General features: G+C 35.9%; 3 protein-coding genes across 4 annotated transcripts in view; 1 reads left to right on the top strand and 2 right to left on the bottom strand.

The window, feature by feature from the left end:
• The window catches only part of LOC124157905 (DNA-binding protein P3A2-like), a 48,654-nt gene extending 48,523 nt beyond the window's left edge, over positions 1-131 (bottom strand). The window contains exon 1 of the mRNA XM_046532982.1: positions 45-131. The gene's annotated coding sequence lies outside the window, so the exon portion shown is untranslated. The remainder of the gene's footprint in view (positions 1-44) is intronic.
• Positions 124-22,503, top strand: LOC124157908 (5-demethoxyubiquinone hydroxylase, mitochondrial). The gene is made up of 4 exons (XM_046532990.1): positions 124-212; positions 15,971-16,199; positions 19,459-19,608; positions 21,907-22,503. Exons 2-4 carry the CDS (start codon positions 15,980-15,982, stop codon positions 22,182-22,184), a joined length of 648 nt encoding a protein of 215 aa, XP_046388946.1. The 5' UTR covers positions 124-212; positions 15,971-15,979; the 3' UTR covers positions 22,185-22,503.
• Positions 430-22,774, bottom strand: part of LOC124157907 (protein shifted-like) — a 33,238-nt gene continuing 10,893 nt past the window's right edge. For both annotated transcript variants that reach the window (XM_046532987.1, XM_046532988.1), the window contains exons 6-8: positions 15,631-15,726; positions 13,934-14,242; positions 430-577 (exon numbers count right to left, since the gene is read on the bottom strand). In XM_046532987.1, the coding sequence (XP_046388943.1) occupies positions 507-577; positions 13,934-14,242; positions 15,631-15,726 (476 nt within the window). In that variant the 3' untranslated portion in view covers positions 430-506. The remainder of the gene's footprint in view (positions 578-13,933; positions 14,243-15,630; positions 15,727-22,774) is intronic.

The following is a 22,774-nucleotide window of genomic DNA, read 5'->3' as shown; positions in this document are numbered from 1 at the left end:
CAGTTAAAGTTCCCCTGAATCTTCATTATCAATTCCTAACTTACCTCCTTAACTCGTTCCATCGCCACTATGGGCAGTAATCAATACTTCTCTCCACATATTTTTCTCCCCACGCCAAACACAGAACAGAGCTGACATCTAGTAGTCAATTGAAGCAATTATAATCTACGTTATTGTGGGGTCTTCTGTTTATCGCCATCGGGAATTATTTGGTAAGTCATCAAGTTAAATATTATGTTCTATGCAGCTTCAATAATGGAGATATGGAAAATTTAACCGATGATTTTTACGGTAATGTCTTGCTACACTTTCCTAGTGTGACATGAATACCATCACACACAAAATTGTCATCGTTTATATAAGCTAATTGTGTATCCACTTATTTATTGCATTTTAAATAATTTCAATCAAGTCAGTCAACATCACACATTGGTTTGATAATTTATTGGTTTCTCTTCACAAAGGAACTGCGACAGTTATCACCACAAAATTCAGGTTTCTTCTTTCTACAAAGCCGTTTCGTTCAGATGGCTTCTTAAATTTGGCCCCTTCTTGCGTTTGTGGTTCCTCGCAATATCTGTGAATTATATTAAAGAAACGTAATTAACATCTTGAGGTAAAGGAGTACAATAAATGTTGGTTGATCTTAGTTCATGCATGAATGGAAATGAAATGACGTAATGTCAGCAATTCACAGCTGTGAAATTATTCACACACATTGAATAATTCCTCGTTCTTACTACTTACCATGGTCATGTTAATGGATTCTGTTTTCCAAAATAATCTGTTAGCTTACTAATAACAAATATAATTGTTGAGACATCTACTTGTAAATGTTACTTAGACTGCCTAATTCATAAATTTCATGTCCTCATTACCTCAACTTCCTAAATTTCAAATTATAAATGTTACCTGACCATAGATATCATGGTAATATGATTTGCATAGATAATTCCTGGGTCTTAATTGCGTTGTGACATACATGTAATCCCAACTCTCGGCTAATAATTCAATATTTTTTCGAGTGGTAAGAATTTTTCTCTGATGAGTGGGAAATTAGCATTCTCTGCTACTCAATACCTACGTGAAATGCCTTTTACATTCATTCATTACCTCTGCAGATATAATGAAGGGAAGATATGAGGTGGCCACATCAACACAAATTATCAATTTCTATTGGTAATAAGATATCGTGCATAATGAAGCAATCTTTTAATTTTAAATTTAGTCAATTAAAAGAGGACTATTTTGAAAAGCTATAATGATAACCCATGTGTTGAAGGAATGGCACGTGCTTTGAGAAATGTTGAACTCTCCGACTAGTTCGCAGTAGAGGCAACTCACAGAGTGTTTTGTCTATTGTGTCATATCAACTACATCAATTGATAGCGATTTTCCTTCATTAAATTGTTGGTATCTCTGTTCTGTATATCCTAGAAACTCTTTTCTTCCTTGTGGCCAGTCTGATTTATACAAGGAGGTTGTAATATACTGGAGGGGGCACCTCTGGTTCCGAGCGTGGACCGAAGTGAGGCAGGAATGGGGGTGCTTGGGTAGGATTAGCCACGACCACTTTGATCAAAACATTGACAATCCCGTAAGGATCAATGCTTTCTATGTGGTGAAATTTTTTGTCATAACCTGTAAATACATTAAAATAAACTACAGAACCCACAGTGTAAACCTTTTTTTCTTATTTCATGGGTAGGCTTCATGAAGTTATGACTCTAATATCTTTTCCCATAGGGAATAATTATCATCAATCACCACGTTTACTTTCTACAACCAGCTGGGCAGAAAATAAAATTTTACGAGTGTAAACTAGTCATTTCCCTGCACTTATATTGGTATTTAATTTAATATAGGCAACGGAAATCCAACAATTACAGTAATAAAGTATATTTTCAAGGATATCCCCACCAGTAAAGTGGCCAGTGGTGTAGCCAGGAGAGGGGGGGGGGTCCACCCCCCCCTGAAATATAAAAACTCGATAATTTTTCTTCATAAAAGGAAACAAAGTATTGAAAAATCATGAATTTACAAAATATTTCTTTAACAAATGAAGTTTTTTCAACTATGACAAGTGTTTAAAATTAGTTTAAAACCTAAAACTTAGTACCCCATTTTGGGTTAAGGTCTTAACTAGAGTCTCACATTGTATGTGTCAAATGGGAAATACTCTTAGACTTCAGTGAGCGCTCAGAGCTCGGAACCTCAATGGGAGTGGACCACTATTTAGCATATTCGCCTACCTGAATGGAAAAAGTTGATTGAGTGCCATGTAGGGGATTTTCAAACATCTGGTATCCATTGGCCTCATAGAACTAATGTTTAAACTCCTGCCTATCAGAGAAGAGCACTCAATCAAGTAGGGACTGAAAAGACCACTCCAATAAATGACTGGCTGCTCACTCTGAGCTTTGTAGTGGCCGTATTCAGTGGAAAATCCACAGCTGTAGAGGTGGCTACCTGAGCATTCACTTCCCCTGTATGTGCCCTTAGGCGTTACTTTGTTACTCAGCTGTATAGCAGCATGCAGAAGACTTGTGCCTTCCAGTCTTGAATACAATTAGAGGATTAATATGGAAGTTGCTCTTGCGAAGACATATTTTGGATTTTCTCTCCTGTCTTCATTTCTTTGCAAAATTTGGATTTCCAAAACAGGCTCGTCATTAACTATGTAAAAAAAACAGTAGGGGCATACTGACCGTAAAAGTGATTAAAAAGAATGTTGGTTTACTTTATACATGCAGCAGGAATATTTTGCTTCTAGGCACTATAAGCATTTATGGGCTTAAGCATCTACCCTACCACCAAAGGCATGCAGTTATCATGAGGAGCATGTGTGATTAAGCTTCAAATACCGTTCTCTCGCCTACATAGAACGTTTACATCCATTCAGGTCATGGTTTTTTGTTGCCTTTTTTTCTAACTTTTATGAAGTTGTCTTAGCAACATTAATTCAGTTGAGCAATTTGATTTCTTTGGAATCTAAAAATACTATTAATACTCGAAAAAGGCTATTCAGGCTTCCAGCCAGGTGGTCTCTCTCCATTCAGTGCCGTGTTCAAATGCTATGCCGTGAGAATAAATTCTGGGAAATATTGATTAAGGAATTCATCGAGATCCAGCTGACAAGTAACACCCTCAACTGTGACGCCGGGTATTCACTAAGTAATGTATGGAAACCAGCACTTAGGAAAATAAGATTGGCTGCCTCCTGGAAAATCAGGTCAGACCTTCCAACCGATGAAGACTAGATAAGCTGGCAAACTTCATCCACTCACCATTAGCCCTGAGGATGGAACCAAATCGTGTTCCGAAATGTCCGCAGAATGGAAAGAGACCACCCGGCTGGAAGCCCAAATAGCCTTTTTCGAATGCATTCGCCGGGAAAGCATCAGATTTTACTTCACTATTGATATGTTATTTTCCTTGTCAAAATAGCTAATTTAGCTTTTCTTTAGTCAAGTTTCAGCGTCAAAAACAGGAAATTCCTTGAAACATCGTGTTTGGAAAACCTAGTCTGAAATTTCCCTTGGAGGAAAGTTGACTTTGTGGTTTCACCAATGGCACACCTGACTGGCCATTGGGAGATCCTGGCTAAGCCAAATGATATTTTCATGGCAAATTTCACTTATCAGTGTAAATGTTATTCTTAGATGGTTAGGGCAAAGAAAATCATGCAAGTCCTTGGAATGAGTTCAATATACTCTCACTGCAGTGGTTTCAATTCTCACATAATAAGTTGCACATCACCAGTCCTAACAAAAAAAAAATTTATGTGGTAATTTTACCAAAATTCCCCATCATACAATATCAAAGGCTTTAATAGTTATCAAGAATGATATCACTAAAGTTTTACTTACAAGGGGAGAGTATGGTATGAGTCATAATGAAGACAAGAAAATATACAGCCATCACGAAGCCCCAAACCCTGGTCCCCTGGGTGGTAGCCTTAAACGCTACCACCACCCCACCTGACCTGTCTGCTGGGTGGTGAGATATCATGGAACTATATACGGCTTGTGAAAAGTAACGCATGAAAATTAATTAATTACAGCCAAACTAAGACCCATTCAACGGAACCACTACTAGTTCAGGGATGTGTTCGTCATTCCAAAGGCCATAAAAAATACGGCATTGAAAAAGGCGGAGCAAGTTTCGTGGTCTCCCCTTGTTAGTGAATGCCCTTTGATTCGGTGAACCACTTCGCCAATGTCTCTAAAAATAATATTTGCCTTAGTGGAGTAATAGCATCTTGAAAGTGAAAACACACCCTCAAAGTCGATTGTATGCCTTTTTAAAAACTTGCATAAGAACAGCTTCCTTTTATTGGGATTTTTTTCTCTTAGAAAAATGGTATCTTGATGTTTCTCCGCTTTCTCTCTTTTATTTCTTATCTGTTTGGACAGCCTAGAAAATCAACTATTCTCATCAGGTGACCATATTCTAAGCAATTCCTATCATTTGTTTGGATGTGCAGATGTTTTGTTTGTGGTCTGGTTTCAAAAGCAATTGGAGAATGTTTTGAGAGCGTTGAACTCAGTACACTTCCATTCAGGGGCCCATATTTTGCATTTTTTGGTTCGCACAGAATGAAATGGTCTTTTCCATCTACCGCTTGGCAGCCATTCTGTATCAATAGGCTCTCCTGCACCAATAGCATTTTTTTGCACATGCATTTGGTTTCCTTTTACGTTGCAATATGGACTCATATTCTTCCAATTCAAGCCTAATTTTTTGAATTGAATTACTTTTTTACGTGAAATTTCAGCACTATTTGTATTAGTAAAGGAGAATGATACCCACGAAGCTATAATGTTATACTCATAAGAATTGTTAATTTTGTTTTGGGGAAAGGTAAAAGCAAAATTTACCAACAAAATGCTTCTGGGGAGACTCTAGTTTCAGATGGTTTGTAAACAGTTGAGCGACTGCTCGCTGAAAAGATGGATGACCACCGGGAACTCCGTAAGAAGACACATTTCCCTCCCTGGCTTGCTTTCTTCAGATTTCAACTGTTCTTTTCCAAAAATATTTACGAGACTTTTTACACTAGCACCCTATCGCAACAGATGGGCAACGAAAGTGTTACTTAATGTCTTTTGAATTGTTCGCAAGTTTTGAGGTTTTTAGCTTCCAGTGTGGGTAGGTCTTCACTAATAGGAATTGTGCATCCACAAGTGGTGGAATATATTAACGCTTCCTTGAGTAATTATATTTGATTGTGGTTTTTAATTAAAATTAAGTTGATATAATAATTAAAAAAGGGTCAAACACGTGCGTTGCGAAAATGCTTCGTTTTGCGAAACTGAAATAACATTAACGAAAATAGGCGATAAGAAGGTAGGAAAATAATGGAAAAACAGCAGACACTGCCGCATTGCACAAAAAGATTTCCATGCAGGAAAACAAAATTTTTCGTGAAAATCATGTAAATTATGATGAATAGGAAGCTTCCTTGAAATGAAAAGCAAAAACAAATTATGAAAAAAGTGTAGAACCCAAGAATCGATCCTACATTCTCCGGTCATGAGTCATGCAGGGCAACTGCTTGGCTACATTTAGTCTTGGTTGAGGCCTGTTTCTTAACACTAGAACAGCGGACGGGACTTTTTTGTCCCATCGCCCTTTGCAAATGTTTGCCATTCATGTACTAGTGGTTTGATCCCCTTCAAATTTACTGACTTGTACTCATTTATTATGCTCTTTCGAATGGTCATATCGAAAATATTGTACGATGTTTGGTTCGCGAGAAAAACAACGATTTACCTAGAACCGTGGGATGAGACTTTTTTGTCCCATATGGGGAATACATACAATTTCAGTTTTTTTTGTACACTTATTTTGTATTTAGCATAATAACAGTTTATTACGAAGGGGATCGATGCACAGATATCGTTATTCTACCAGTTAGAAGCGCAGAAGGGAATAATCTGTGCACTGCGCCGGCCGCCTACTCACGCTGAGCCGGCCGCGTCACCTCTGCCCGGCGCGTCTGCAGGTCTGAGCTTGCAACCAACACGCTTCGCCTTACAGCACATTAAACATTACCTAAACACGTGTTTGTTCACACAAACCACAAAAAAACGTCAATTATACTTAAACATGACAGGATCAACGTATTTTTTCAATGGGACAAAAAAGTCCCATGCCACGGTTTTGGTGGGGTTGGAAAGTTCAGGGGTTCTAGTGTTAAGGAATATATTAGGCGTTTAAATGTATAACCACATTTTTTGTTTAAACTATTGGTTCTATATAACCCCATATGGGGGTGATTCGTGGACAGCTCCCGATGGGCTACAACACTACAAAGTTTGATCGAAATCTGAGACCCAGTTTTGTGACACACCCCTTGTTAGTAAAAAATGTGGAAAAAACTGAGCTGCTACATCAGCAAATGGCATTTCCTCGGAAATTTGACGTTTCGGCTTGTGAAAGGGTCAATTGCTCGTGGTAGACTTGAAAGAGAGAAAAAAGCATGTATCCACCACAAGCATAAAACCCCGAGACCATTATGGGAAAAAAATGTTCCTTTTATGCATATTTCAATTTATTTTGCATTTCTGCCAAAATCACGTGCCTTGAATGTTATAATTAACCACTAAATATTGTAGAGCTATTATTTATGGTTTATTTTAAAACAATGACAATTTTTAAGACACTTGTTCAGTGAAAAATGCATTTAACAGCATTGGCTAATATTGTTATATTTAGATTTTAAAAATCTATCTAACTCACATATTCCACATCAGAATTGGCCAAAACTTTGATTTTATAATGTAGACACATCTACCTTACAATTCTAAAAATAAAATTCCTTGTAGCATTTTTATGGCTGGTTAATATGAAAATCATCTGCAATGGATGACAATATTACCACAACCATAATATCATGGTGGAAAGAGAAAATGCGTAATGAAAGAAAGAAAGCAAATTCCTTAAGTTCAACATGTTTCCATACAGCGATTTCTAGTTATTTATGCAGTAATTTTGGTAGTATTTCATTTTAGATTCTACCATTGGTTTTACATAATTCATCGAGTATAATTTCCGCTCGAGTACCTCTCAAATTCATTACATATTTTGCCAGATTTCGGGAAGTTATTCAAAGAAGAGTTGACCAAAAAATATGTCCATATCTGATAAATATGTAATTTTTATTGTAGTAAACTCCAAGTATTTTCTAATTTTTGCTCCGAAAAATCTTGCACTGAACAACATTTGATGTTTTGTGTGTACTGTAAACCTCATATGTTAGTTTCTGAAGAGTTTCTTGTGGGCATGCACATTGGTCCACTGTTTGAGAGGTTATTATTTTGAATTCTCTTTCTATAAATTCTTAGCAAACCTTATGTCAGTCCTGAAGTCAGATTCACCAACAATTGTAGATATGAGATATCGATTGTCTTTATACATAGTTCATTTTGCATCTTGGAATTTCTACATTTAACTCAGGGTTTTGTTAATTAAAAATAATCTGCAATAATCATTTTAGAGACTTTCCTTTTCTAGTGCTAGAGGTGAATTATGCCAAGCTCCATAGGCTACACAAAATTATAACTTTTTGGGATAGTTTTAGGGAACAAAGATACTGAGAATATGTAATTCAAAGATACATATCATAATAAAGCAAACACTTTCCATGAGTCTACGGACTCCGCCTTATCGGTTTGTAGTATTTATAAAAGAGGATTTTGTGAAATCTGAAATTATTTTTGTTTCTTGTAATAATTATTATTAATAAAGCATCAGCATTGCATTCACCCAGCTCCAAACTAAATGTCAAGTTAGAGGTTAGTCTGAAAAATCCAGCTGTAAATCTGTGAAGTCGAGATTTTAATAGTAAAAAGTAATGTCTAAATAAAAAATATGTTATATATGATGACATGGAAATCTCTTTGTTCTGTTACTACCATTTAAATATCTATGCAATCATAATAATATTTAGATGAACAAAAAATCACAAAATTGTTATATCTATACTAGCATTGCAAGTTACGCGGGAAACTAAAATTAATGTAAGCATGATATATGCACTTTGAAACCTGCAATAACATTCTGTTCATGATGTATGGTATATTATCAATCAAAATGTACAGAAGCATGTTTTCTATTGCTCAAAAAAAGTTCTGTTCTCATGAAGACATCGGATTGCATCTAGATATAAAACAAATGCTTTGTACTCTGGGATCACTTTAAACGATGTTTGAATGATGTATTATCTCTGAATAGCCATAAATAATTATTATTTAACCATTATGGCATGAATAAATTGGAAAATAAGTTCTTTCTTGCTGATTGTCTGATCTAAACGTTCAGTAGGTACAGCTCTCGCATAAGGTTTGTCAAGAGCATATTATTAATTACGTATATTGATAACCAATATTGGCAGCATTGATAGGTCATATTACTCTGGTCTGGAGCAATTATCACATCTAAAGGCTTGTATTATAACCCTACAGTATGTTTTCATTATGGATGGACCAGAATGCAGGAGAAAAAAAAAATGTTTAAAATTAAAAAAATCCATTTATAAGTTGCCACTAATTTTTTTTTATTACACGGAAGGTATCTCTCTAGATGATAAAATAACATTTATGGTCAATTCCGATTTGAGAAAAGTTAGTTATTATTTTTTAGACATTTAAACATAGCAATTAAAAGAAATGCCATTTTATAATTTTATTTACACATCCAGTGTCTTTGAAATAGTCTGAGGTTGAAAACATGCCATAAATAATAGCTCTACGACGATTTTGGTGGTGAAATAGAAGGCGTTATATGATTCACATCATGTAATTTTGGCAAAAATGCTAAAAAACCTGAAATACTCTTACATATGAGGTACAAGAAGTTTTTTTTGCATAACAGTTTTGGGGTTTTCAGTTTGAGGTGGATATATACCTACACAGAAAAATATATCAAAATCTGATACTTAAAATGACAAGCGTATGGCAGTGGCGTAGCCAGGGTGATGGGGAGGGAGGGTGGTCCGAGGAGTCCAGACTCCCCCCGAAATACAGTGAGTCCTCGTTCTACGTCACCCCGTTTAACGTCATTTCGCGATAACGTCACGAAAATTTTACGACCGTGATTCGTTTATCGCCCCTTCGCTTCGCGATAACGTCACGTATTTTAAATTTCGCGCGAGAAAAAAGGCGAAGTGGCAGGCGTTACAGGTTGTTTGTTTCGTGGGCGGTAATACGGTCAGTCTATTCAAAGTGTAAAACGGTGTGTATATTGTTAATTGCGATTACGGTTTTGGCAAATTTTAGCATCAGAGACATTGCCACGACAATGTCCAAGAAAACAATGTTCACAATAATTTTGGTTCCTGTTACTGCGACGATGTTTCAGCGATGATGATGCCCAGGCGACGCCCGCCCACCTCAATTCGCAATTAAAACCATCTCTTCGATTTCATAATTCCAGTTTGCCCGCCCTCGCTCATTTGCGCCATTTTGATTTCGCTCCTGACCGGTCCGAAAAGAAATTCTCGTAGCGAGGGTAGGGCCTATGGACCGGAGCACCGGATCCCCGGTCTGTAGCGTCTGGTAGCATTCATTGGACCGCACTATAGCGAAGCCGAAAAGCAAATGCGGGAAGATACAAAAATGGAGAAGGATTTATGTCACTGCTGCTATTGTCGTCGATGAAGACAGGAACTCGTATTTATGCCATAGTTTGGCATTCCCATCGTAAAAAATGCCCCAGATATGATACGCTAAAATTTTTTCGCATAGGAATTGTGAGGTCTAGGAACCGATATTCAATTTTTACATTGTTTTTATGGGATATTATGCTTCGATTAACGTCATTTCGTTTATCGTCACATTTTTCAGGAACGGTAGGTGACGTTAAACGAGGACTCACTGTATAGAAACATTTATTTTCTTTCATAAAATTGAACAAAATGTTGAAAAATCATGAAATTTAAAGATTTTTCTTATAAAATGAAGTTTTTTCGATTATGTAAAGTGTTAAAATTAGTTTAAAACCCATTACATACTTAGTGCCCTGTTTTTAACAATTATATCCCACCCCCTAGTTTTGGACCCCCCGAATGGAAATTCCTGGCTACACCACAGGTGTACAGTGAATTGACCCAAATGAATTTAAAGGAGGAACGATCCATATGAATTTAAAGATTTTTCTCAACAGTACCTCTCACAGTAAATTCGGGGTAAAATTCTGGCTTACTTTGGCGAAAATATTGAAGGAATTGTGGAAAGAATGGTGTGGTAATGCTGTAATGAAAACTCCTATAGTGTGTTCTGGAGTATACAAATTGTACGGCCATTTAGTTTGTTGACTTTCTAACAGTATGTAGAAGCAAAAAGAAAATATTATATAGTAAATCTCCTAGTCGTATATGCAGCGTGCAACACTCGAAAGTTGCGCTAGTTGCATATATGGGTAGGATAATATTGTCCAGCATTTAAAATAGTCTCTTAATTTTTTTGTGTGTGTCTCATTTAAGTAATTATTTGTAAATCTCAATATTAATACTCTGCAGAGATTCTTCTCTCACTTACTATTTTCATCTTAAACCATAATGTTTATTTTATAATTTGTCATTTGCTTATAATGCTTGCCTTTAATTTCTTGAATTGTACCAATTTATTCTCTATACATACTCCTTATAATCTAGTTAACCTTTAAGTTTTTTTCTGACACAGGCTTTTATTTTATATTCTCATATCCATCCAAAGCTAATATTCCCCTGGTGTATTTTCAACACAGGCCATTGGCATGAACCAGATTAGCATTATAGCCCTCGAATGTTGAGCATATATTCCCTTACAAGAGGTATATGATACCGTATTTATCTGAATATAGTTCCCCCTTTTTTTCCAAAAATGCCCATGGAAAAAGTAAAGAGGGGACTATATTCAAGTATTTTTTTTTTTTCCCATAACTCAGGCCTCCAAATTAGGGGGAGGGGGAGGACTATATTTGAAGAAGTACAGTAATTCTAGATATTTTTGGGCCAAAAGAAATGCTGGTCTCTAAAACCAAAATCAGTATCATTTCATTTCTTGCCATCTACATGTTTTCTTAGCATTAATTTGAAATTTGAGACTTTAACCCATTAAATTGACATAATTAGAAAAAGTGTGTTAACACTTAAATTATCATGGATTTTTATGAGGCATTTTCTCTTGCTGTGAACTGCAAACTCACCATAATTTGAGCTCCTTTCAATATTACATTACCTATTTTCCTGAATTAATGTTGCAGTTTATTATTCATATTAATTAGTACTGCTCACTGATTTGAAAATCAACACTAAATCAGAAAAATGAAATTAAAGCAACACAAAGGAAATTATTTTTTCCCATACTCAATGTTTAAGCATCAAAGGGTTCAACATTCACATTATAGAAAATTTTAAATGCCTTGCTAGCTTAGGTTTTCTAAAAATGTATTTTTTTTTAATGGTACGCAAATTTAACGTAGCAACATTTACATGTGATGATGCTCTTTTAACTGTTTCCTCTAGCAGAAATAATGCCAATTCAGCATACTATAGAATTCAATTTTCAATTGTTCCTGAGGAATGGATTATTATTATTATACAGCAAGGTTCAAATTTATTATTATTTTATTATAAAGGGATTCTAATTCTTTTGACTATCAGTGGCTGAATCCAAATTAGATCCCTAAAAATTTAATTTTGCATTTGTTTATGCCTTTCCAATATAATTTTTTACGGGTTTTGCAATTTTTTTGTGTCACTTTTAAACTATCAATCAAATTTGTACTTTCTAATTCAATGAAATTTGGACTCACCTCATCATTACATATTTCCTTTCATAATTAGTCGTAGCATCGATGAAAATCTCCTCCCTGCCCGAGAGTGGCCCATTTGCTGTAGAATTTCATAGCAAATGACTATTTATGGGTAGAAAATGCCTATTTTTTCTTGTTAGTCAATTAAATAGTTTCTACAGACAATCACTATAATAAATTCCCAGGGTGAAGGCAGCATATACAACTAAATTCAAAGTTGTTAAATTACAACTGAAGCATATAAGGATTTAGGGATGATAACCAGCAAATTAACTAGTTTAAGCATTATTAAAAGGAAATGTTAGGTGTTCAACAAATATTAATAGACTATAATGCTTGACAGCATGCATTTATTCCCACATTTCATATTTACATTTCAACAAGTGAAAAAAATAAAATTGTTAGTCCACTGTGTGGTACAAATTTGGAAACAACATTACAATAATCCAAAAATATTCCAGGAATGCGAGGTGTTTTGGTTGAAAGACATGTCTGTCATTGAGAGCACCAAGACAATGCATTTTAAGTAGTGCTGTGTCAGCAAATTTTGTTTGCTTGGAAAAAAGTTCTCACAGCATGCCTTTAGCTGAAAACTGTATCAAAATCACTTTCAGGAATTCAGTATCCTTTTTTTATTAACACGACTTACAAGGCGGCCATATGAACTAATGATTGATTGGTCAAATCACTGATTTGGTACCATTGACTTTTTAGACTCGAACATGAGAGAGAGTGTACATAATGTAAGGTATGACTATGCAATAGATAAGGCACATGAAACATTATTACACACCAAACACAAATCACAACACTCATAGTGTCGCTAATGGATATATTTCCCAGGTAATGGCAACTAAAAGCAACAAGTCTTCCCCAATAAATGAATTCTTATTAAGGTTCCTAATTTTAAAATTAATGTAAAGTAACATAATTAAGAGCTTTATTAACTAATCATTTGTAATTAACCTCAATTGCATAATAGGAATATGTAATTGATGTGTGTGCAATTTTCCGGTGTTGCACATTCATTTGATGGAAGGTTATTTAAGACACAAAATCCTGTGAAATTACGTTAAAGGGGACCGTGGATAAAATGAGAAATGCCCATTAATTTAAAACAATTGATGGAAAAGTAGACAATATTAAAATTACCAAAAACAGGTAATGAGAATTATTAGGAACTTTTCCTCCCCAAACTTGGTAGCAACTGAATGGCTGACATTAATAAAATGAATCCTGAAGTGACTGTGGATAATGAGATATGGTTGAATGATTATCTATATTAAGTTCCCATTAAGACAGGGACAATGCTGTCTTTCAAATGAATATGAAAGTGTGAAATAAACAACAAAGTGAAGAAAAACACACCCACATATATCCAGTCAAGTTAATGACATTTTCCATAAGTTATATCTTCATGTTATAACTTTGAATTAGATATCAGAAATGACCCCATGTCATGTACAAACCAATTGACAATGAAATATTGATCTGATGTACAGTTGATAAGTGAATTCATTCATTTCTAAAGAGAAAAATCAATATCTACAGAACACCTAATGGACTATTGCTCTTACCATGAATTCACTTCTTCATGTATCCTTAACATGAATTCAATTTATGAATATTAAAGAGAAGTAGCAAACCAAGACTTTCTGAATGTCATTTACTGGATTTATGTAACTTATTAAGAAAGAAACTGCATTATCAAAAATCTTTCTAAAAGATGTGTGATGTTAGAGCACGTTAATCATTATTGATGTTCTTTATGTTGTACCAACTGACTTAACAACATCAGCAAAAGTTCATCAGTAACCTCCAAAATTTCAGCTTAATTTAACCTCACGACATCTACTCACGCGACTTGGAAGTTACAACCTGCGCTGACTCTCAAATGAACAAGTACATGTTGTCATTCCTTTGGAGTGGTAACACTCAAAGCATTCACGTCATTGCTTAAGGAGTTAGAAAGCAAAAAGGTTTCAAATGTAGCAGGGATAAAAGCTTCCCATATTTTAATCCCCTTGGCTGCAGAGCAGAACCCAGGACAAAAGCATTTGGTTAGCCATTTAAAATGAGCGGATTGGTATTACACATCACGGAGGAAAGAAATTGGGGAAATGATGTAACGCACCCCGACGACGGCACATCTTCCCAAACCATCCTGGTTCACATGAGCAGATCCCCAAATCTGGCTGGCAGGTACCATGCATCCCACAGTGCCTCGGGCATCGACCCTTCCCCTTCCCTCCCACCAACTTGGGCACCTCAGCTGAAGAAGATGACATCAATGAATGCTGACGTCTAGTGGGGAGACCACTAGCTCCATTCACACGTGGATTACGCATGATTTCACAATGATCACCGCCAAATGCTGATGGGCAGCGGCATTTATTGGCACCCCTACACCTTCCTCCATTCAGGCATGGGATGATGCACTTAGCTGCAAAAGGGAAACACATTCAAGATAAAACTTCAATCGGAAAGGTGTTTCCTCGACACAAAAGACAAAAAAAGAAAATTTGACCCAGAGATGAAATTCCTGTTAGCAATTTAATACCATTTGACTGACAGAATTTATTACAATTGCTCCCACATTACCAGAGGGATCAGAATGATAGCAACACTAAATACATAATTAACAAAGACTGTAACTGACACCCATGACCGCCAGCATAATAATGAATCCAGTGAGGTTGCCAAATGCATGCATTAACAAACATTCATGCGTATAACCTCAATTGATATGCTAAATATTATGGTGATGAAAGATATTTAAATTATAAGTTGGATCTAAACCTGAAAATTTGCTTGCAGACCCTTTTCCTTCATTAGTATCAGACTTGATATAATATTATTGATGGCTCAAGTAAAATCTTAATAAATGCCCTAAAATTCAAAAAGGAAGTGATTTTGTGTCTTTGAAGTAAGGAAAAACATCTGCAATTTGGAAGTTAGTCCATACAGTTTGTTTGTCTTTACATGAAATAATTCTTATAAATCAATAAAGTAACTTGAGTCAAACATAACTTTTTCATCTCAATAACGCAATATGAAGCTATTTCCTTCCTGGTTCTTGACTTTTTAAAGAATTATTTCCTAACCCTTTTAGTCCATTTTCAGGAATTATTTTTTTTATTCGCTCTCAATACTTGAGGGTATGTTAAAGCATGACAAATACTAAAAAGTTGTAACAAAAGCTACAAGCTAAAAAAATATAAGTCGTGAGTGTAAAAAAGCACGGTCAATACATCAGCCCTTGTCACTCTTTGCATACACCCCCTGGGCCGATGGATCAGCCCGCTGGCACTATAAGGATTAAAGGAGAAATGAAACCAAAATTATCAAGAGTTCAACTGTGTTTGGCAAGGTGGAACTGCATACTGAATAAAATGATAAAACTTATTGTACTTTACACTGGTTTAATGAAATCAGGGTTCTAATGTTAATCATGTGACTCTTCTAAAATGCTTAAAAAACTTAAACTCAAAACTTATAAAATTTCCCGGGGCAAGATCCCCGGTTAGGGCCCCCCCAATATTTTTTGTAAGTCGGTATCCCTGATGGATGACATTTATGAAATTAATCCTGCAGTGACTGTGGATAATGAGATATGGTCGAATAATAATCTACATTAAGTTCCTATTAAGACAGGGACAATGCTATCTTTCAAATGAATATGAAAGTGTGAAATAAACTTTTCGAGTCCTTAACTCTAATCTTCCCTACTGGTCCCACAGACTTTTAATTCAATTCATAAGAATAACTCATTCACGAGGAAATAGAAAATAAAGCAGAGCACATTAGCAGAAAATGAAATTATTTACTTACAAAATTCACATCGAAGACCATAATAACCTTTTGGACAGTCGCATGTATCTTTCTGTATGCATTTTCCTCCATTTAGACATTTTTCAGCACATATACCTGAGGGAAAATAACAAAAATTATTTGTGGTTCAAGGCAGAATTTTCCACTCATCATTTCTCATCGAAAGGCAGCAGAGTTTACCATAAAACACAAGTCAAATGTTCCAGAAATGTAAAATAATCTTAAAATAAGCATTGAGAATCATAACATAAAACCTTAACCATAATGTTTTGCACTAGTATGTACTGCTGCATATCACTAATTGTATTTCCACAAATCTGTATAAACATTTATTTTTCAGCCAAATGCGATGCTGGTTTCCAGGGCAAGGAACTGCCATCGAGTGATAAACCATGGGGCCAAAAGATCACTGTCATGTGGCATGCCAAGCTTAGCCCAAGCTAGCAGTGACGCTGAGCTAACAAGAAAAGACAGCAGAGTTTCAAAAGAAGTAGAACAGATGATCCGAGTTGACCATGCTGGAGAGCTGGGAGCCGATCGCATTTATGCTGGACAGATGGCTGTCCTGGGTAAAAACTTAACACTTTGCGTGCCATGGGCGTAATATTACGTCCTGCTAATCCTTCTGAGGATTGCCATGGACGTAATATTACGTCTTTCCATTAAATTGGCTTTGTATGCGTGAAGCCGTAATATTTCGCCCGTGGTACTTTTCCAGTTTACTGCGTAGTGGTTCTGTTTTTTTCAAAAATCAACTGCTCGATGGAAAAAGAGTTCACTTTATGTCTTGGGCCAATGGACCGTTCCTTGAGGGTGCATTGACCCTTTTTGTCATCCAGGATTTTTAATGCTTTGCTTGGAACAATGTTTTTTTATGATTTCCATGCTTTAAATAGTTCAAATTGAGCGTATTGAAAAAAATTATTATGCATGTTATGGTGGTACATCATATGTTGCAACTTTTTTATTTTTCAAAAACAGTAGGTTTTCATTGTTAAATTATATACTTAAAAATTAGCAATAAATGTTATTCAACTCATTCATAAAGAAGAGCAAAGTCCATTTTTATTGAAATGCACATCGATATAAATATATTTTGATGCTAATGTTTTGAAAAAAATTACGAATATAGTAAAAATGGCTGGATTTTTCAGTAGGGCTTTAAATTTAGCAGCCAGCACTCAAAGTGTTAAATACAATTTAATAAGACCATATTGAGTTTATGAAGTCCATGAGGCAATTTTGTAAAATGCTAATAGCTACCATAGGGGAAAAATATAAGTTCATCAGGAATTTATATTTGGGGCACATAGTGTTGTGGTTTTGGTTTTCGATCAGGATTTTTCCCTTTATTTTTACACAAGCATCATCCGATAGGGTGTGGATGGATCTACTTTTCAGGGTAATGGTTTCTTTGGCATATTTTTATCTGTGCATTGTTGTGTGAAAGGCTGATAGTTCAAAAATGAGATGATACGAAGACATTTTTTTAGGTCCATTCATATGTTGGCTAGAGTTCTCCATCCTGCAAATTCATGCTTCCAAAATTTTTTAATGTGATAGAATAGAGTAAATTTTACCCCAACTCTTGCGGGAACGTCTGAAAACTCTGTGCAGTGAATTAAGGAAGAAAATTTTTCTGCTTGAATATCACTAATGACGGCCAGGGTTCTTTTGAGATTTTACTCTCATACCTTCAAGGGTAGCTTACACTATCCCAAACACTGAGGGGCCCTTAAATATGTATTACTCCGCCCTTACCATAACGGAGGGGAGCCTTCTCTTACAACTGAGAGGGCTCCTACTTCTCCGCAGTATTTTCAGAGTGGAAGAAACAGTTTCTTGGCAGTGATGCCATCTTTGTAGATCACTTTCGCTACTTTCAGTATGCAGAGTAAAATTGTAGAGTGGAAAACTTCTTGAGAAAGTAATGTTTAAAGGGGAGCTACTGCTTTGCAACTGTCAGACTGTTCCTTTTTCCGTACAAAACATATCCATAATAATGTACATGTAAGGATGAATCTTTAATGATCCTGAAGAAATGTAGAGATAAATACTTATTCATTTCCAGTTTATTTTAGTACAATGGATTAGGCTTTTACTTCAAACCCTGGCATCTCAACTTTATACCAGGACAGTAAGGTGTTGTGTTTTGCATTGATAGTTGATTGGAAGGATTTTTGGGGGTGCCATTTTTTAAGAGGAGATTTTTGATAAAATAGAACCAGCGGTATAGGTGGTTGATGGGGTTCCTGTTCCATTGTGCGTGTGCAAAACTTAATTGTGAGTGTTTCCACAAAGATTTCTGCTAGTATTGGGGATAGAAGGCAACACATGTTAATTCCTGGTCATCTGTAAATTAACACGTTGCGTACGAACGGCGAGAATTCTCGTCATTTTTTTCCCGAACGTTCCAGACGGATGACGAAGATTCTCGTCATTTAGGCGCGTCAACCTAAACAATTTTAAAGCGTACAACACGTATTCGTTAGTATTTTCAGTTGTTGTTCGTTATTCATAATGAATTGATGCATCATAACGTTTGATTGGATAAAGTTGTATTCTAAAAATTAGCTTTTTAATCATGTTTAAACCAAAGGTATTACGCCCTAATAGGCACATATTTCCAATCTCAGCGTTCTTAGGAATTAAAATACCCCGGTACGCAACGTGTTAAGTTGCTAAACTATAGGCCATGATTGATATTATTTGCTTGGAATTTTCTGTTGGGATGCCTGCGTTAAGTCAGATATATTTGGCTATTAGGGTAGTTTTAAGCTGGAATAGAGCTAAGTTGGTTTGAGATTAAGAGATTCTAATTGTATACTGATAGCTCTTTCTAGGTACATTGTATTAGTTTCTTTTGAATCAGAGTTTTAGCCTAAAAGTGAGGAAAATATCAACATACGATCGTCGTGGCTGCTAGTTCACTTTCTGTTAGGCTAAAATATATTCAGATTCTTTTTCGCATATGGAATCGATTGCCCTATAAGTAAATTGCTTTATGTTGTTTCTGGAAAGTGCTTTTCATTAATATTTTCTCCGTAACTGTTGTTCATTGTATAATTCTCTTACTTGAATTGCAATCTCAAATTTTTAAATCAAACTCTCACACAATATCATTTTTCTTTTGAAATTACTCCAAATTTGTTTCACAGCACTTATTTATTTCACTGAGTCATTTATGACTATTAAGCTATGGCATTCCTCTCCTCATGCTAATGTGATATTTAAAATTCAAAAACGTGTGGTACGGCTTATTGTAGGTGCTCACCATGATGCACCCTGTCTTCCGATATTTAAGAAACTGTGTATATTGCCTATACCTTGTGTGTATATTTATGTTGTATCTGTGTATATAAAGAAATAATTTCTGTCAGTTTGTGACTAATGACAGCTACCATAGTCACTTTACAAGGGCATGTAAAGATCTTCACAAACATTACATTAGAACTTGTAACACTGCCCATGGACCCAACTCAATGGGTTTAGAGATATTTAACAGGTTACCACATGAGATTAAGCTTGAAAAAAAGACATCAATTTTCAAGGAAAAACTGAAAAAGTTTCTGCAGGAACACCTGTTTTACTCCATAAAAGAATTTCTGTTGTCCAAACATTGACATGCCCTCTGCTTATATTATGTATATATGTTTAATAATTTAGCATTGTATTTTCTTCTTTTTTTCCTCTACAATTATGACTTGTCCTATATTTGTTCATTTGCAACAAATCCTTGGACAAATAAAAAATTATTATTATTATTATTAAGTCTGGTCACAAGGAATTAGAATTTATGACTGTAACTGTATTTTTCTTACTGAATAGGAAAATCAAGTTATGGTCCTCTCATACAACACATGTGGGACCAAGAAAAAGTGCACAGGGCAACTTTTGAGAAGATAATTCAAGAGAGGCGCGTGAGGCCAACAGCTATGATACCCATTTGGAATGTAGCAGGTTTTGTTTTAGGAGCAGGTAATTATGCAGTTTCAAGATGTATCTAATTGAAAGCATTTACACCAATTCAGTGACTTTAGATTATCATTACTTAGTATTGATGGAGAACAATGAATATATCCATTACGGCATTTTGAAATTTTTTATAATATGTTCTAAGAATAAATTTAATTCAATAAAGTCAATAGAAAGTCGCAGCCTGGGTTAAAAAATAAGTGCATCTCAATTTTGATGTGTAATGAATAACGGAGGAAATAATTTGGGAAACCCTGGGTAGGAAAAATCTAGTAGCGATAGGGGACTGGAATGGCTCAGTTGGGTAAGGGAGGGATGGAAATAAAATGTAAAAAATTGGATTAGGAATGCGAAATGACAGGGGAGAGAGAGCAGCACAATTTTGCAGAAACACGTTTTTCATCACAAAAACATCATCGTAATGAGCGAAGATACGCATAGTAAAGTCCATAAGATACAGGGAGATATCATATAGACTATAGCATGGTAAGACAGGTTTAGAAATAGTGTGAAAAACTTGCACAGCTTCCCTGCAGTGGATTGAGATCGCAACCTAGTGCGTATGAAATGTAATGTGTAATTCAATAGACTTAATGAAAATCAGAAAGGTAAGAAAATGGAATGCAGAAGCTCTAAAGAGGACTGTTAGAGAGAATACCTGTAACAATAGGAAAATAGTATCTGGGAGATTGAAAATTGTTAGTTTCTTAAACGCAGAGTCGTAGAAGACACTGGTTTGGTGTAAGTGAAAAATGTAACTTCAACTCGAGACACACAAGTTTGTAGAAGATGGAATGATACAAAAACTGGAAAAGTCAAAGCTGCCGAGAAGTGGATTGGCTATGTTGACAGCAGAAGGATAAAGAAGCCGTGGAATAGTCAAAGCCACTGAGAAGTCGATTGGCTATATTGACAGTAGGAGGATAACGGAGGAAATGATAAAAGAAATGGAGGAGAGAAGGAAGTGGAAGAACATGGACACAGAGCTGGGCAAAAGAATGAATAGGCAAATAACTGATTACAGCGTAAAACTACGAGGGCAAGGGATTGAAAAAGATGGTGAGAAAATGGAAAAGTTTCAAAAGGAAGGGGAGGGAAGCATACTGTATGCCAAGGTTAAGTTATTATTGGGCGGCAGAAGAAGGCCAGCCTCTTTAAAAATTAAGGCTTGAAGAGACAATTGAGCAAGACAAGGTTCATAGTAGATGGAAGGAATAAGGGGAGGATCTCAATGATGGAGGGAAGGCCAGAAGGATTGAACTTAGAGGAGGAAATTGGGCTGGGTATCTTAAAACCAGGAATCAAGAGAGCCTTTCGTGATATGAAGGCTAGGAAAGCAGTGGGTTATGGACAACATCCCATGTGAGCTTCTGAAGAATCTAGGGAGGGATGGTAAGAGAAGGTTTTTCAAACTAGTACATGGGATCTATGAGGAGGGACATTGGCCGGAGGATATAGTGAAAACAGTTTTAATTCCAGTGCCAAAGAAGAAAAATGCTGTAGAATGTGGAGATTATCGGACTATGAGCCTAATATGATACATGGTGAAAGTGGAACTGAGGATAAACTAGAATGGAGGGAAGGGCAAACAAGTATTTGGGCGAAGATCAGTTTGGTTTAGGAAAGTCAACTCACGATGCAATAGTGATAATGAGGTCCATGGTAGAAAGGAACCTTGAATATGACCAGGATGCGTGTGCCTGCTACGTGAATTTTGAAAAATCATTTGATAGAGTGGGCTGGGTAAAGTTAATGGATATTCTCAATAAAAACAGGCATAAATTGAAGGGAAAAGCAATGCATTTATAATATGAGTATGGCCCAGACTGTGCAAGTAAGGGTAGTGGACAGAGAGTGTGGGTGGGCTAGCATTGGACAAGGAGTGGGGCAAGGCTGATTAATAACTAAAATTATCAATTTAAAAGGAAAATTCCTGGATTTTCCCAGTCTGGTGGAATTTACTGCCCTCAGCGGCGGTGGAGTTAAGTCCTCACCTACTAAACAGAAGGTTGCAGGTTTGAGTCGTATTTGGGTAGGTTGTCCCTTTCCAGGGTATGGGTCCTTGTAGTTTCCAGGGTATAAGTTTCTTTCATGTTGCTGTTTTCAGGATGTTGGATGTATATAATAAATTACAGGATTTCAATGAAGTCATTTTGAAATTTATTTCACATCCCAGCTGAGTTAAATGCTTCTTCTTGCACACCCCTGTTTTTAATGTGTGTATCCATCAAAAATGTTTAAATGTATGTTTATTTTGAAATTTCTCCTTTCTTTTGTTGATTAACCAAATTAATATATCAGGTACTGCTCTCCTTGGGCCGAAAGCAGCAATGGCATGCACGGTAGCCGTTGAATCTGTCATAGTGGAGCATTACAATGATCAGTTACGAACGCTGGCTGCTGAGTCTAATCCTGACACTGCCCTAATGGAAGTGATAAAAAAATTTAGGGATGAAGAGCAGGAACATCATGACACAGGGTTGGATGAAGGGGCGGAGCAAGCTCCTCTGTATGGGCTCATTTCTGATGTTATTAAAGTAGGGTGTAAGGTAGCAATATCTATATCTAAAGTGGTTTGACAGAACTAGGCCATATTTTGTGGTAAAATAGTTCTGCAGAAACATTCAGTTTTTAGTCTTGTCTTCAAGCAAGCAATATACCAAATTGTCCAAATGGACATACCTCATTGAAACAATCATTTAATATGTGAACTGGCCTCAATGGATGCAAATCTTTCCAGCCAAAACAAATAATGAAATATCAATGAGTGTCAGGCATTTTGCACAAATATGATTTTCTTCCTTGGGTTTCCAGAGGTAACTCTTGAAAAATTACAAATAAAGAGTTGTGTGTAACTTGTCTATTTTGTAAAAATTTAAATACATAGTTTAACTTTTGCATGATATTGTTTGATTGACTGAGTTTATTTACTACATTTCCTCTTTATTCCTCTATTGCATAATTATCGGTCGATGGAAGTATACAGGCTCACCTTGAAAAAGACTGTCCCTTTAATCCTAGTAAAATTCTGCATCTACCATCAATTCCAACTTACCACTTATTATTGCCATCCTTTACCACCAGTGGAAAATACACATATTTCATGTTTATTTCTTGTGAGGGATAACGAGCCAAAATTCTTTAGAAATTCTCATGCTTTGTTATGATC

This window comes from Ischnura elegans, chromosome 4 (assembly GCF_921293095.1).
Source record: "Ischnura elegans chromosome 4, ioIscEleg1.1, whole genome shotgun sequence".
Classification (NCBI taxonomy): Eukaryota; Metazoa; Arthropoda; class Insecta; order Odonata; family Coenagrionidae; genus Ischnura; species Ischnura elegans.
Note: the sequence above shows the minus strand (reverse complement) of the source record. Positions and strands in the feature narration are given on the sequence as shown.

Bases quoted from the DNA above. Each gene is read 5' to 3' on its own strand.
- LOC124157908 (XM_046532990.1), top strand. From the start codon at position 15,980: ATGCTGGTTTCCAGGGCAAGGAACTGCCATCGAGTGATAAACCATGGG. The intron at 16,200-19,458 runs GTAAAAACTTAA...CTTACTGAATAG, and splicing joins TGGACAGATGGCTGTCCTGG to GAAAATCAAGTTATGGTCCT. The intron at 19,609-21,906 runs GTAATTATGCAG...TTAATATATCAG, and splicing joins AGGTTTTGTTTTAGGAGCAG to GTACTGCTCTCCTTGGGCCG.